We start from the raw sequence: 16,974 nt of genomic DNA on the forward strand, positions 1-16,974 counted from the left end.
CTGGAGTTCAAGTTTTTTTGTATAAGAGAAGGCAAGCTAAAGGCAGCAATCTTCATTGGCCTTCAGATTCAGGAATTGATGAAGGACAAATATTTTGAGGAAGCATTAGCAGGTGTCAAGGTGAATGTCCAAAACTTCTTGGGAAACAGGAATATGAAAAAATGAATCCAAGACCTGGTTTCCAATTTCCAACAACTTTGGTCCAAAACAAGTACCAAGATGCACATTTTGCACTCACATCTTAACTATTTTCCAAAGAATTGTGGGGACTACATTGAGGAACTAGGAGAGTAGTTCCATCATGAATAAGAATAAAGTTTAAAACATTTCCAAATGTAGACCAATGTTATATCTGTGGACTTGCCACAAGACATTCTCAGAGTGAGATAACATCTTTGGCATTTGCACCATGGAAACTTGATACTGGAGAAAATGGAGTGTCAGCATGAAGGTGGATTACTGCTGGGCATTGAAACATGATGGCCTGGATGCACAGCACAAGTGGAATTTAAAGTGGTCCTCCTGCCTTTGAATCAATGTATAGCCTAACCATTAGGGGTATATTTTTTTTACATTAATTTGATTTGATGTTGATGATTCATTTCATGATGAACATAATTTATATCGTGTTGAGTTGGAACACATAAGTTCTTAGAACTAACAGAATATGCTTTTCCATGATTACTGGTTTTATTTTAATAAAGTATCAATTTGTTAAAAATTCACATTTTTTTTATTATCATTAATTTGTATTTTATTGAAAATCCTTACGTGATAGAGCTAAATGACTTAGATATTTAAAATCAGCAACCCAAGAATATGTAAGATCACATCCAGGAATAAAAATAAAATCGAAAAAGGTTCCCAAATGCTGACCAGTGTTATACCTGTGGACTTGACATAAGGAATTCTCACAAAGTATGAGGTATAGCATCTTTAGCATTTGTGTGTTATATATGCACAGAGAGAAAGTAACAGAAAACTGTTTTCTTGGTGACTTTAGTGATTGTGATTATAAATTACATGTAGGTTGTTAACGTTTAGAAAAAAGTGTCAGATGTTACCAAATCTTGGAGTAAATCATTCTAACAAGAAACTTCTAGTCCAGGAATTGAAAGACAGATAAAGTGCATATACCTTCACACATGTATAAATAGAGTGTACATTTAAATGTACACTGTATTTATATGAATACTAGCAGTATCGCCCGGCGTTGCTCGGGTTTGTAAGGGAAATAACTATATAAGCATTTTTAGAGAGTTATAGCCAAAAAATAGGAAAAAATGCATTAAAAATGGAAAAAAAATTAAGGTAAATTTCTTTTTAAATCGTTGACACATCGTAGATATTTTTAGAGAGTTACTTCCCTTATATATAGCGAAAAAAATGCATTAAAATGGAAAAATATGATGGTAAATTTTTTTAAATCGTAGACTCATCGTAGACGCGCGCTAATACCCAGAAGGGCTCGATATGACTCACGACTATAAGATACCCGGTTTTGGTTACACTGCACCGCAAAATGTGGGAGTAGTTAGGAATCTAAATCGTAGGAGACAGACACACAACTTCACTCTTATATATAAAGATATAAGCCACGTAGTTATATACACATACTTTGTTATATACGCATTCTTAAAAGAAAATGTTATTTTGAATACAACATTTATAAAGAATAAAATATTTTTTGGTTTTTCTTAACCCTTTCGTTACTATATTTCTGACCAAAATACACCCCTTATGTGTTTCAATTAATTTCTAACGTAATCATAAATTTAGTCTGGTTTCATTAAACAACTATAACTTTTTTATTTATCAATATATTAATGTGAGTTTTGGAAGATAATTTAATGAAATGTCCTCAACCAATTCTATACTATAATTTTTGTCACAAAGTGACTCTAATTGGAGGTAGATACAGGTAAATTCAACAATATATAAAATTATTAAAATTTTGTTCAAACATCGCTATAGAAAATGGGTTATTAGCTAATATTCAATTGGGTATACAACAAAATTTTATGATAGAATTTGTTATTCTGGGTAACTTTCTGTAAAATTATAAAAATTTTGTTCAAACATCGCTATAGAAAATGGGTTATTAGCTAATATTCAATTGGGTATAAAACAAAATTTTACAATAGAATTTGTTATTCTGGGTAACTTTCTGTAAAATTATTAAAATTTTGTTCAAACATCGCTATAGAAAATGGGTTATTAGCTAATATTCAATTGGGTATACAACAAAATTTTACGATAGAATTGTTATTCTGGGTAACTTTCTGTAAAATTATTAAAATTTTGTTCAAACATCGCTATAGAAAATGGGTTATTAGCTAATATTCAATTGGGTATACAACAAAATTTTACGATAGAATTTGTTATTCTGGGTAACTTTCTGATACCCATAATAATATTTATGGCAAAATAGGCCTTAATTTCATTTAAGGTTGTGGGAAATAACAAAGTATCCTTTCTTTCGTTTTGTTTACGTTTAGCGTAACGTTTCGTTTCTGCCGTAATGATTTTAAATAGGCTCATTCGAAAAAGTAAATAGAAATAGTCTAAGGCTTTACTCTTCTGGGAAAGTCTGTGGCTTGGTGCAGTTTCTTCAGAAAAATCACCGAAAGAAACAGTTTTTAAATTTTCACTCCATTCAGGTACCAATTCGTTTTCTTTATCGCTGTCGGATTCACTGTTTTCACTTTAATAGCTGCAAACTTGCAAAGACAAAGGAGAAGGGTGATAGCGTCAGTGAAACAATTCGCTCCCTTTGTGTGTGTGCGTTTGCGTGTGGTGTAAACCACATTAAGAAAAACATTTGACATACACACCAGAATGTGAGTTTTCTGTAAATTTTGCTTAATTGGAGTTTAAATTTTAAAAACTGGACCTGGCATGACCCGATGCATTCTACTCTTAAAAATGCTAGGTAAATTGTAATTGAAGAAATCCTATATTGTAGATTTCTATAACTTACAAAGGGAGGCAGATAAAATCTGCCTTTTATAATAAGAGATATAGTCTATCGACTAATTTTTCTACATGCTAGGCCACTAGTAGTAAAAATTTCTAAAATTTTTCTTACCCTGATATTATTTATTATTGATGATGTTTTTTGGCAAATTTTCAAAGTAATGCTGGCATTATTTTATTTGCTGCCAACAAAGGATTGCACTAGTTTGGTGGATTTGAAAAATTATAATATATAAGCATGGGACACATACTAGGTTGCCTCATATTTATATGTTTAATCTAGGTGTACCTGTTGATAAAGACTTCGCCTAGCAAATTATTTTATTTACTAATTTATAGTCAGAAACCATGGTCCAGGAGATAGATGGTAAATGTTTTTATTTTTCATTCCCTTCGAAATTTATCCCTAATAGTGGTTTGGATTTTGGCTATTCCTTCTAGTGTGCCAGGTGTCCTACAATGGATACCTCTTATGTGTTTAAATGTACACTGTATTTATATGAATAATATATAGTCTATTGACTAATTTTTCTACATGCTAGGCCACTGGTAGTGAAAATTTCTAAAATTTTTCTTACCCTGATATTATTAATAGGAAAATACAAGGTTTAGAAGATAATATTTGGAAAGTAGTGAAAAATATTAAATTTCATATATACCCAAATAGGCACAATGAATATTTAAGAAATCTAGCTATAAAAATAAAAGAAACGAGAAGTATGGACGGAATTATAGATAAAACTAGGAACCTGGATGTTAAATTATATGATAATTTATTGGAAAAATAAATAAATAAAAAATATAAGATTATTCCTGAAAATACTCTTAATATAAATAAAGCCTCTAAATTAATTATGATGAAATATGAGTTAGACAATAAAACTGAACCATATGTACCTATGCACCCTACAATTACTTTAAAAGACCACAAAAATAATTTTTATTCTCACCCAAAAGTTAGACTTATTTGTCCATGTAAATCAGATCTAGGTAAATTAAGTTAGATTATTTTAGATAAATATATTAATAGATTAAATTAACTTAATTATCTTAAACTTTGGAATAGTACAAATGTTACTTTAAAATGGTTTAATAATACTAAAGATAAAAATAGATATAAATTCATTCAAATAGATATAGATAATTATTTTTCTTCTATTAATGAGACTGTACTAAATAAGACTCTAATTTATGCAATAAATAAGGTTAGAATGACATGATGAAGTTAAGGTAGTTAAAGCAGCTAGGAAATCATTTATTAGATATAATAAATTGTGGGCTAGGAAGGATACTAGAGATTATTTTGATATACCTATGGGGGCACCTGATTCTGCACAGGTGACTGATTTAGTAGGTATTTACTTATTATTGGAACTTCAATAAAAAAAAATTTAATTTGGAGGGTGGATTATATAGGGATGACCGTTTATTTTAAAACTAAGAATTGCACCAATAGAACACTAGAAATATATAAGAAGAAAATATATAGTTTTTTTTAAAGATATGGATTAGGTATTACTATAAATAAAGAGACCTATAATGTTAATTATTTAGATGCTAACTTTAATTTAATAACAGGTAAAACCCAACCATTCCATAAAATTAATGAAAACCTTAGATATGTAAATGCTAATAGTAATCACCCAACCTCAATTAAAAAATTGTTGATAGATAATATAGGAAAAAGAATTTTGGCACTTTCTTCTAATTTTGAGATTTTCCAAAAACATGCACCTTATTATAATGAAGCCTTGAGGGAGGCGAGATATAATAAACATATTAAATTCTTTAATAATTGTAGATTTAATAATAATATAAAAAATAATAATATGATTCTTATCTTATTTATAATAAGAAACCTAATACTAAGAACTATTATAAGTTATGTTCAGTTAATTATGGTTTTAATAATAGGTATTATGATAATACAATAAGTAAATATAATAAAAGAGTAAAATATAAGAATAAATTTAATGTGGTTAATGATAAGCAATATAATAATATAATAAATAAAAGTAATGTTAACAATAAGAATAAAAATTTGGTTAATTATTCCTTATGGGGCTCAAGTTAAAACAAACATTATTAAAGAGATATTAAAATTAATTGAATTATTCATTGTAGATAATAAAAAATTTTTTTTTTCTAGTAATAATTTTGGAGTTGTTTATTCTACTACTAATAATGTTGGTAACATTATTTCATCTTTTAATAGTTTTAAGCTGAATAAATTTTATATTAAAAAATTATATAATTTCAATAATACTAATGACTAGAATTTAATTAATTGTACGTGTAGAGATAAGATGAAATGTAAATTTAAAAATAAATGTAATTTGGCTGATGTAGTATATAAATGTGTAGTGACTCTGATAAATGATAATATTAATAAGAATAGTTATAATATAAATGCGATTTACATGGGATTGACGTCTAATAAAATTAGATTAAGGGTGGCCCAACACAAGCACTTATTTAAGAATAAATCAATGATTAATCTACTGGCCTTAGTAAATATATATGGGAATTAAAATCTAAAGGAATTAAGTATAACTTAAAATGGGAGATAGTTTTTAATGCTAAATCTTAGCATTAAATCTAAAAAACAACTGATTAATTCCCAGGATGAGAGAAAAATTAAATGTAGACATTGGTCGAATTACTTATATAATAAGTCTAGATAATTTGTGAATATGTAAACTGATTCATGTTATTAATTTATGTAGTTTATAATGAGTATTAATTAGTTTTAGGTTATGTAGTGTATGAACATAACTTGAATAAGTTTAAACCAATGGATTAATAAAAGTAATTGAAGAATATATATTAATTTATGGAATTTAATTAATTCTATAATTTTGCATATAATGTCGTAGTTTTAAATTATTGAGAATTTAGAATTTCCACCCGTAAATGGTATATTATATCACATTGTTTTGATTATTTAAATTTTTATCGTTAAATACATATATCTATTTATTTATTTATTGTATATTTATTGTTTGTGTCATGTTTTACTAAATAGGTTTTTTATAATGTTAGATTAAAGTTTAAAATTTCTTTTAACTGGTTTTCAATAATAAGATGTCTTGTTTTTGCTTTACATTAATATTGTTAAATTTTATTGAATTTTTTACTTTTAATGTACATATATTAATATATTTATTGTTTTATTATAATATCTAAATTCATTTATGTTATTTTTTTGACCTGAAGAGTCACTAAATATTTTAAAATTGAATTAATATTGAATTTTAAAAATTAAATTTTAATATTATCAATTTATATATTTAGTCATGAAAAATGCATAGTCAATTTAATGTTTGATTTGTTATGAGATTTTAAAAATAATAATTATAAGATATTTAATTAATTTCTATGTGGTTATTATAGATAATATTGTTTCACTATTGATGAAATTACTAAATAGCAGTTTGTCTCTAAATTCTATATATATGTATGTATACATATATATATATATATATATATATATATGATGATATACTTATATATACACACTCACATACATACATACATATACAGGTGTGGATAAGCACCTTGGGCAAGTATCTTCTATTATAGCCCAGGGCCAAATGAAGCCTTAATTAGATTTAGTAGATAAGCACAGAAAGAAGGCTGCTATATATACATGTGTGTGTGTGTATATGCATGTGTGTATATATATACACTCACACACATGCATATATATGTGTGTGTCTGTATGTTTATTTGTATATCTATGTGTGTGTGTGTGAGTGTGTTTATATGTGTGAGTGCTTTACTATCTCTTTGCTACAAACACTGTGCTGTTTATAGCAAAGTGGTGTTCTTTGTTTTCAATCTTTATGAAAACATGTCTGTGAAATATTGCTTTACTGGAAATAGGCAAAGATTGGCAACAGGAAGAGCATCCAGCCACGTAAAATCTGATCCATGTGAATGTAGAAAAGGCTACTATGCATTTTGCTCAATATATGCTAAGGGTTCAGCCAGCTCATCTCATTGAGAGAGAGAGAGAGAGAGGGGGAGGGAGAGAGAGAGAGATAGACACACACATCACTATCATCATTATTTCTTAATATTGACTTTTTCATGGTTGCACAGATCAGACAGATTTTGCAGAGGCAGATTTTCTAAGGTCAGATGCCCCTCCTGTCATCAACTTGTATTTGTTTTCAAGCAACTTAATATTTTCGCATAGCTAAGGCTGGAAACAAACAATCTTAATTGTATGGTAATGCTTATTTATGATCACCATGTGATATCTAGACAAATGTACACACACACACACATGGTTGGCTTCTTTCAAACCAAATCATCTCACAAATCTATGGTCAGCCTAGGGCAACAGTAGGGAGACACTTGCCCAAGATGTCATGCAGTGGAATAGAAAATGGAACCATATGGTGGGGAAACAAGCTTCTTACTACACAGCTATGCCTACACCTATTATTTTTATAGGTGATATATATATATATATATATATAAGAAATCTAATGCCTGTAGCTTAGTTTTTCTTTGGGTCTGGCTGGATCGGAGCGATATCAGGATTAATCAGCCGAAATTGCTAAGATGATCCGGTTCCCGACTGAAGATTAGAGGCTTCGAATGACCCATCTGTTTTTTTGTGTCGTCTCTTTGTGTGTTTTTGCGTTCTTGTCCCATTTTGTAATTTATATTTAATTTCTATACATATATATATATACATATATATACATATATCAATGAATTTCTTAACAGCATCAAAAGAATTTAACATATCATGATGTTGCAAAACAGCCATCTGCAATGTGAAGGCCAACTGTCTATAGCATGCTGTGTACCAAGAAATACATGATTTCAACATAGAAAATTAATCAAAATAAATATTTATTGATTATGTAAGTTAAAAGCATTGATTTTTCTTTTATAGCATTACAACAGTGAACTCTAGATCATTATTTACATTTGATGGATATTTGTCCTCACCTTGTTTGTTGTTAACACATTTCAGCTGATATACCCTCCGGCCTTCATTAGGTGTCTTGGGGAAATTTTGAACCTGGGTTCTCATTCCTAAGGTATTTTTCGATGTTATTATTATTATTACTATCCTTATTATTATTATTATTATTCTCATTATTATTATTCAGGTCACTGCCTGGAATTGAACTCGGAATCTTGGGGTTAATAATAATAATAATAATGATAATAATAATAATAATAATAACATTGAAAAATACCTTAGGAATGAGAACCCAGGTTCGAAATTTCCCCAAGACACCTGATGAAGGCTGGAGGGTATATCAGCTGAAATGTTGGGTTAACAACAAACAAGATGAGGACAAATATCCGTCAAATGTAAATAATGTAAATAATGTACATAATTCCTCATCTCCTAAATACAGAACTGAGTGCATATCTGTATGTATGTGACCTGGGTAATTTAATAGTTGATCTCAATGCACTCTTCAGTAAATTCATTATCATTTTATTAACCGAACCGATAACCTAGGGCAGTTAAGTCTCATCAGATGTGTTATTTTCAGTAGAGTGTCAGCATGTATTGAAGAAAGACAGAAAGAGATACTTTTTATGTTGTTTTCATTTGTTAAGTCAAACTGAGTTGTATTAAAAAGGTGAGTAATAGACATGTTAAAGTAATTCACAAAATACGAGTATTCATTGTAATAAATATGATTGAGAGTCAAAACAATGTAAAAAGAATTTAATTTTTTTCAAAAATAGAATGCATGCATACAGTGTGATAAGAAGCTTGCTTCCCAACCAAATGGTTCTGGGTTCAGTCCCACTGGTCCATTGGGCATGTGTTTTCTACTATAGCTTCAGGCTGACCAAAGCCTTGTGAGTAGATTTGGTAGACGGAAACTGAAAGAAGCCCATTGCATATATGTATACATATATATTAATGTGTGTGTGTGTGTATGTCTCTGTGTCTGTGTTTGTCCCCCACCACTACTTGACAACCGTTGCTGGTGTGTTTACATTCCAGCAGTTTAATGTTTTGGCAAAGGAGAACGGCTGAATAAATACCAGACTTAAAAAATTTAAGTACGGGGGTTGATTTGTTCAATTAAAAATTCTTGAAGGTGGAGCCCCAGCATGGCCACAGTCTAATGACTGAAACAGGTAAAAGGTAAAAGATAAAAGAACAGTTTTAAAATATTTCATCTTTTCTGTAACATTTCTCATGTTATCCTGCCTCAACAAAGTAGTTAAACTGAAGGAGCTAATAGTATAGTTGTATTTAGTAATTAGTTAGTTAGTTAGTTAATTTTTGGCTCAAAAAGCAAAAAGCAAGGCTATGTAGGGGGAGCAAGGCCATGCAGGGGGAGCAAGGCCATGTAGGGGGACAGATAGGTGAAAAAGAAATACAGTTTATATGGACTGCGTAGTTACATTATTTTGAAACAGTAAATATCTTCATGATAACAGTTAAACGAGAAACGAGATAGAATAAAGTTTTATGTATTATAAAGGTGAAGCAGAAAGGCTGAGAGGTTAAGATGCTGGTCTACTGAGTATACGATGCATAAGTTCAAATAGAGTATAACCCGTTGTAGTGTACCTCAGAGAAAGAACAGTACTCAATTTGATTAGTTCCGTTCTATTCATATTTCATGTGAGTGAACATTAGGAATGGCATTCAGTAGTAAAAGCCTTTAAAAATTGTTCCAACAATACGTATATTTTTTATTAAATTTAGTAAAAAAATAAATAAATCTTTAGTTTGACAAAATGGTATGAAAGCAGCATTTTAAATACAGAATGCTACAATAGTAGCAGTAACAGAAATGAAAGCAGGACCGAATTAAAGGCAAAATAAAAAAGACCGATTTAAAGATGTAACCCCCCCCACACACACCACCACCACCTTTCATATGCAGTTTGAAATATGACAAGCTAAAGGGAAATAAATAATAATTGAAGAATAACTTAATCATACGACCCCAGGACTGAGAATCTTTGATCGCAAAGAAGAATACAGACCAATGTGTTTAAAAAGATTTGGCTGCAAAAGATAGGCTTTCAGGTGAGTCTCAGAACGTAACTGCTCCAATGCCATATCTTTGGCAAACCTACTCTTACAACGCACATGGCTAAGGTAGTCTATAACAGTTTTAGCAGTTGCATTAGTATATAATATTGCTGGTGTGCAACATGAAGGTGAAGGTGTCAACATGTAAAAATGTTTGGACAATCGTCTAAATTCAAGTAAGTTCTGTCTTCCAATGGCAATAAAAAGCAAGAAGAAATAGAGACTGAGAAGAAACCAGGAAGCATTGATATTTCTAAAAACATTTTTCATCCCAATACACCGATAAATAAGAAGAACTAATACACCAAAAACTAAACTCAGGGATATTAGTTCCGGTATTCTTTCCACTTCTATGCTCCAATATCCCAGCAGTCGATCTGGATGATAGAGTTTTAAGTACCACTGTTCAGGAAAATGCTGATATGAGCCATGCTGGTTTTTAACATGGTATATGTAGTCAAGAACATGGTACAAAACCCGAAACATATCATTTGTGGGCAGGCTGTCGTCCTCAACAAGCAATACAAAACTTGGTTTCCATACAAGGGAAGCATTGAGGCAGTATACATAGTCTTCTTTTTCTTTTTCAAATACTTCAAAAGAATAGGAAGATTTTGTGGGGAACCGTTGAAAAGTTTGAATAAAAGAAGAGAGGTTGCGAGTTTCATGGTAGGTATCTGGATCACGATCAACATTACACAGAGAAAGTTTTACATTTCTTTGTCGATTTTCAGAACTCAAAAGTAATTCCATATATCGCCAAACAGCTTGTGTAAGGTAGTGTGGCTCATAATTATTAAACTTGTGCCTATTTCGGGATACTGTAATTATAGTTAGTGCTATATCAACTTTCAATTTGGGTTGGCCAAATAAAGTTAAGGCATCTTCTGGAAAGTTGAGTTTTGATGTAACCAAGGGAGAATTAGGTAGACGCTTCATGCTACTGAAAGTATCTTTCAAAAAGTTGCGAGACAGTTTAAGTCTTTCATCATTCTCATCATTAAACTTTCTAATCCCGTCATCCTTGTCAGCATGACCAGCATGGTAGTAAACAGAGAAAGGTAGTTTGTGGCAGAGGGTAGGCAAAATAAGAAAAAATGTGACTGAATATAAAATAACTAAATGAGTTCTCGCTTGCTGTCCAGGTTTTGGTAGCCACTTCACACATGTTTCAGCAATATACTTCACCAATATCTGATAAAAGATACATAAAACAATTAAAAATCAAAATACAAAGGACATGATATACATATATAAGATTTATTATAATAATATAATAATAATAATGAAATTATTGTATACAGTGCTCAGGTGCACCACAACTTGTCAGAAAGTGCATATAAAGCATATGCAGTAATGTAAAAGTGTTTGGAAAGCGAACAATGTATGAGTCAGATACATGCTTGTGTGTGTATGGAGGGGAGAAAATCAGGTGTAGTGTTGGCGAATCTCAGGAAGCATGGAAGTTTTGAAGGATGCAGTGCTCCGACAACTAACAACTGATGCCGGCAGTTTGTTCCATGCTTCAGCAACTCTAAGCGTGAAAAAATGTTTCCTGAAGTCATGGGAGCTGTGCTGTTTATCATTATTGTTTATCATTATTGTCATTTCCAGCAACACAGTTACAATATAGCCCTCACTTAACAGACCAATGAGCAAAAGCATTTGAGCACTGACGCTTTTTTGCTAACCAGTGCGTCTAGGACTGAATATCCTAAGTTTTCTTATATTTTTTAAAGAAAGGTTTCATGAAAAGAAGGCTAATGATTCTTGGCTGAGGAAATCTATTGGAGACAACTCTTGTCTATTCCACTGTCAAAAAATCCAGCAAAAGTATTTTATTGTGTAAACAAAAATAAATGTTTGATGATTTTTATGTAGTTGAACTGATCGCCCTTGCATCTATGAAATTATTATTATTTACTTTATTTACATTTGACGGATATTTGTCCTCATCTTGTTTGTTGTTAACACAATGTTTCAGCTAATATACCCTCCAGCCTTCATCAGGTGTCTTGGAGAAATTTCGAACCTGGGTTCTCATTCCTAAGGTATTTTTTGATGTTGTTATTGTTATTATTATTATTATTATTATTATTATTATTAGTATTATTATTCAGGTCACTGCCTGGAATCAAACTTGGAATCTTGGGGTTAGTTGCCTGTGCTCTTAACCACTATATCATATGCCCGTGGGCATATTAAGGTGGTGAGCTGGCAGAACCATTAGAATGTTGGGTGAAATGCTTAGCAGTATTTTGCCCGTCGCTATGTTCTGAGTTCAAATTCCATTGAGGTTGACTTTGCCTTTCATCCTATCGGGTTGATAAATTAAGCACCAGTGAAACACTGGGATCGATGTAATTAACTAGTCCCCTCTCCCAAAATATCAGGCCTTCTGCCTATAGTAGAAAGGATTATTATTATTGGTAATCCTTTTAACCATTTCCTTTTATGGTAGTATTTATGGCAGAATAAGAAAAAAGCAAAGTAATGTTCATGCATTAGCATATACAACAGCTTAAAATACACTCTACATGGTTTTAAGTTCAGTCCCTCTGTGTGGTACCTTAGGCAAGTGTCTTCTGCTTTAGTCTTGGGCCGACCAAAGCCTTGTGATTGAATTTCTTAGGCAAAAGTTACCATCGTGTATGTACATGTGTGTGTAAGTGCTTGTGCCTCCTAACAACACTGTAATCAATTTCCCATCTCAACTCTAATTACAATGGATAATTAATATATCAGTAAAACACACCTTGATAAACTAAGTTCTAAAAGTTTGTTTTATATCATAGCTACAGAAAAATTGTGCGAAACCAATTGGTACAATTAGTTGTAATAGATATGAGATATATAATACTGTACACTTAGATGGATGAGTGTTAGGCGTGTGTGTGGGTGTATATATTTATATATATATTTATTTACACTTTTAATTCTTGAATATGTGTATATTGCATGTACATTTAAAAAAAATATTTCATATATATATGTATATATATATATATATATATTTGTATTTTTACTTCTGTTTTATTTGATTTGTGTGTATTTGTGGATGTACTTAAAGGGGAAGATGGAGCTCCTAGGTTTAATAAAGCTGTGGGGAAGGCAATCTGTCTAGGAGAAGGTAACTCCAAATTCAAATCCTTCACTGCTGTCTTACAGTTAGCCTTTGGTTGGGAAAAGACTGGGAGAAGAACACTCTGATATAAAACCACTGAAGAGGTTAAACTCTGGGATAATAAAACATGCAACCTGCACAATCACCCAGTAATCTTGCCTTGGTTTGTCACTGGATATCAGATTTTGGGGGAGGCGTGGGTGCTATATGTGTCCTAATGCATGTGGCATTGATATTTAAATGTACAGATATCTCTTCAAGTCCCACGGCGATGGATTAGTGGCGACATGTGCAGGCTTAATGGGCTGGGAGTGCATAGTCATGAATCTGCATGTGGGCAGCTCAGAGCCCATCTAAAGTCACTGCATTGTTGAAAGAACAGCAGCATGCTTTGGCGAGGTCGAGAGCATCCGAGCAGCCCTCTCTAGGGTAGTACCGCTCACCCAGAAATCTGGGACAGATCTAGGAAAGGTGGCCCAAACAAGTGTCTGTTCTACCATAAAGCTGGTCAGCAGGAGGAATACAAAGAGAAAATATGAAGCAAGAAATATTAGATTATGGGTAGGCATTGTAAGGAACGTCAGGACACTTCTTGATCATGAAGGGTCAAGTAACCCTCAATGGTGAACTGGCATATTGGCCAAGGAGTTGGCTCGCTATAACATCGACATTGCTGCACTCTCTGAAACTCTGTTGAGTGATGAAAATCAATTGACAGAAACAGGTGCTGGATACACTTTCTTTTGGAAGGGTAAACCAAAGGGTGAAAAAGAAGAAGGGGTGTTGGCTTTGCCATTCATACCAAGTTAACCCACAAAATAGAACAACCTAATGGTTTCAGCGATAGGATTATGTATCTTTGAGCACCTCTATCATACGATCGTTTTAGGACTTATTTCTGTTTATGTTCCTACTTTTGATAGCAGCAGTGAATCTATTATGACTTTCTATGAGGATCTCAGATCGGTTATGATTTCGATTCCAAATGCAGATAAGATCCTCAATCTTGGCGATTTCAACACCCATGTTGGATGCAATTATGAGACCAGGGATGCACTAGGAAGACATAGTTTGGGCAAAATGAATGCTTAATGGTCTCTGTCTTCTTCAGCTCTGCACTGAGCTTGATCTCATCATCTGCAACAGTTTTTCATCAGAAGGATATCCATAAACCTACCTGAATGCATCCAAGATCCAAACATGGGCATATTCTTGATTACCTTATCACCAGGAAATGAGACCTTCTAGATATTTGCACTATGTGAGTCATGCATGGTGCAGAATGTGAGACTGGCCATATGCTCATATGTGGTAATTGTTTTTGTAGGGCATTGAAGAGCTGAGGTCCTCTGAAACCGAGGCTGTTGCAATACCTTGTTCTTATGTGAGATGCAGTGGCCAGTTACCCTTGGTACCATGCAGAGGCGACCTGTGTGGGCATTCCTATGGTACTTGATGCCAAAGTTTGGTACCAGTTCTTCCAGTATTTTCCATATGTAAATTATTACATATCCCTCCTGCCTGTGCTCCAGTTGCTCCCTGTAGTTCATCTACTGGACTGTGGCAATTTGTTTTGTATAGTGACGCTGAATTGCCTCAAGTTCTGTTGTTAGTTTGACACTGTGTGGTGACCACAACTGAGAGTAATAGTCTAGGCAGCTCAGAAAAAAATGTTTTCCATAGAGTCAACATGACTTTTTTGATCCCTTGTTCTGAATGTCCTCAGTATCCATCCTGCCAGTTGTCTGCACTTTGCTGTCAACTTGACAATGTGCATGTGAAATGATGCATCACTACACAAGCTGATGCCCAGCTCTCTCACTGTTTGTGATTCTGGGATTGCAGTACCTCTAGGTCCTGTGTATGCCAGTTGGGGGGCACTTGTGGCCTTGTAGCACAGTACTTGAACTTTTTTAGCATTGAACCGCATATTATTTTGCTCTGCTCACTTTAGGTCATTCTGCAGGCTTATGACATCATCAGGATTCTTTATTGCCTGAGATAGTTTTGTGTCATCAACGTAGCTAGTGACAATGACTGTCTGAGTGACTGTGGGCATGTCTAGAAGGGCTACTATGAACAGTAGTGGCCCTAGGACAGTTCCTTGTGGAACACTGCTCAATATTTGCGTTTCCCTAGATAATTCTCCATTGGCTGAAACTGTCTGACTTCTACCATTCAGGAAGTCATGCAGCCGCTCTCCTAATTTACCAGCTATGGCAAGGTTTCACAGCTTGTGACATATCATGCCATGATCAACTTTGTCAAAGGCCTTTGCAAAGTCCAGATATATCACATCATATGAATGGTCAAGTAGCTGCTTCAGGACCCAGTCATAATGCTGCAAGAGCTGTGTGAGGCAGCATCTACCTTGATGGAAGCCATGCTGGGTTACATTCAGCAAGTCATTTTCTTCTAGGAACACAATCAGCCCCCTTCTGAGATTCGTTCCATGACTTTGCTAATATGTGAAGTCAGAGAGATGGGCCTGTTGGTCCTTGATGGATTATGTGTATGCTGGTTCAAGTGTTTTGGTCTCCCTTTTCTGTGCACCTGCTTAGTTTGTTGTGGGTGGTCATCTAGCTTGTTTAGCTGGTGGTGTTTAGGATGGGCAAATTTGCAGTTTTCTCCCTTTTCCCTGTGTCAGGTAGAATTTATAGATAATCTGTTTCTTTGTGTTATGTACTTGGGCTTGGGCTTGAAGCTTGTTAGTGTTCACCATTCTCCTGTCTCTGTGTTAGTTGTATTCACTATGGCCATTGCAGCTTTCAATAGTGGCTATAGCACTGATGGCATTTGCCTAGTTTTGGTCATTTGTTTGGCCTTCCTGAGTTTGTGCACAGTGCGCAGGGTTTTCATTGTCATCCTTCAGCCTGTGTCCCTCATAATGCTTTCTAGGAGGTCAAGATGCAGTTTTATAAGATCATAGCAGCATATGAGCTCCTGTTTCTTCTGGTCAATTTGGGCCATAGATCTGTAGAAATTATATCTATCCAAGGTTTCAGCTATTAGGTCATTTGCTGGTGATCCTTTGAGAAATACTAATAGAAAGAAAGAAAAGAGGATAAAGAGGAGGGGGAGTGAGAATATGAAATAGAGAAATAAACAAGTACAGAAATAGAGAATACGTATATATGTATATATACATATGTATATACATACATATATGTATATATATACATATATACACACGACTACAAGAACTAAAAGATACCCTAATCACCAGGAACTATCCACCTTCACTTATTGACAAATGCATTCAACGTGCCCTTCAACTTAACATCAAGGAACTGAGACATCCCAAATCAAAGAAAAACTTACAACCAAAAGCCTTACCATACATCTCCACACACAACCCTCTCAATAACGAAGCCTTCGACACCATCTCCACAACATACCCCTCCTAAAAAAAGACCACAGAATGAACACAATCCTCCAAACACACACGATCATAAAAAGCAAAAGACAGCCTAGATCCATGAAAATTCTCCTTACACAAGCCCGAATTCACTCTTCAACACAGAAGCCGACAGTAAAAAATGTGGAAGACCCAATTGCGGGATATGCGACTATCTAATCGAGGGTTCTGAGTTCTCCTTCAAACAGGGACAACATTTTACAGTGAAAAGCAACTTCACATGTGCTTCGGAGAACCTAATATACTCACTAACCTGCTCCGGTGTCAAGAGCAGTACATAGGCCAAACAAAAAATGGTTTGCTAAACGAATGGCCCTGCACAGATCCCAGATAAAAATTCCCCAAAACAGAAAAATAGCTTTTAGCCAACACATAGATACTTGCGCCAACAAAAAAACACCAAACTTCAGAATTTTC

General features: G+C 33.3%; 1 protein-coding gene and 1 long non-coding RNA gene across 5 annotated transcripts in view; one reads left to right on the forward strand and one right to left on the reverse strand.

Annotated features, from left to right (window-relative positions):
- On the forward strand, positions 1-15,084 carry LOC118767284. The gene is made up of 3 exons (XR_005003191.1): positions 1-11; positions 12,902-12,907; positions 14,795-15,084. It is a non-coding gene; the product is annotated as an uncharacterized LOC118767284 (long non-coding RNA).
- The window catches only part of LOC115232544 (post-GPI attachment to proteins factor 4), a 23,438-nt gene continuing 15,617 nt past the window's right edge, over positions 9,154-16,974 (reverse strand). For 3 of the 4 annotated variants that reach the window (XM_036511602.1, XM_029802484.2, XM_029802483.2), the window contains exon 3: positions 9,154-11,209. In XM_036511602.1, the coding sequence (XP_036367495.1) occupies positions 9,917-11,209 (1,293 nt within the window). In that variant the 3' untranslated portion in view covers positions 9,154-9,916. The remainder of the gene's footprint in view (positions 11,210-16,974) is intronic. The other variant, XR_005003177.1, reaches the window with a different exon arrangement.

This window comes from Octopus sinensis, linkage group LG2, assembly GCF_006345805.1.
Source record: "Octopus sinensis linkage group LG2, ASM634580v1, whole genome shotgun sequence".
In the NCBI taxonomy this organism is placed as follows: Eukaryota; Metazoa; Mollusca; class Cephalopoda; order Octopoda; family Octopodidae; genus Octopus; species Octopus sinensis.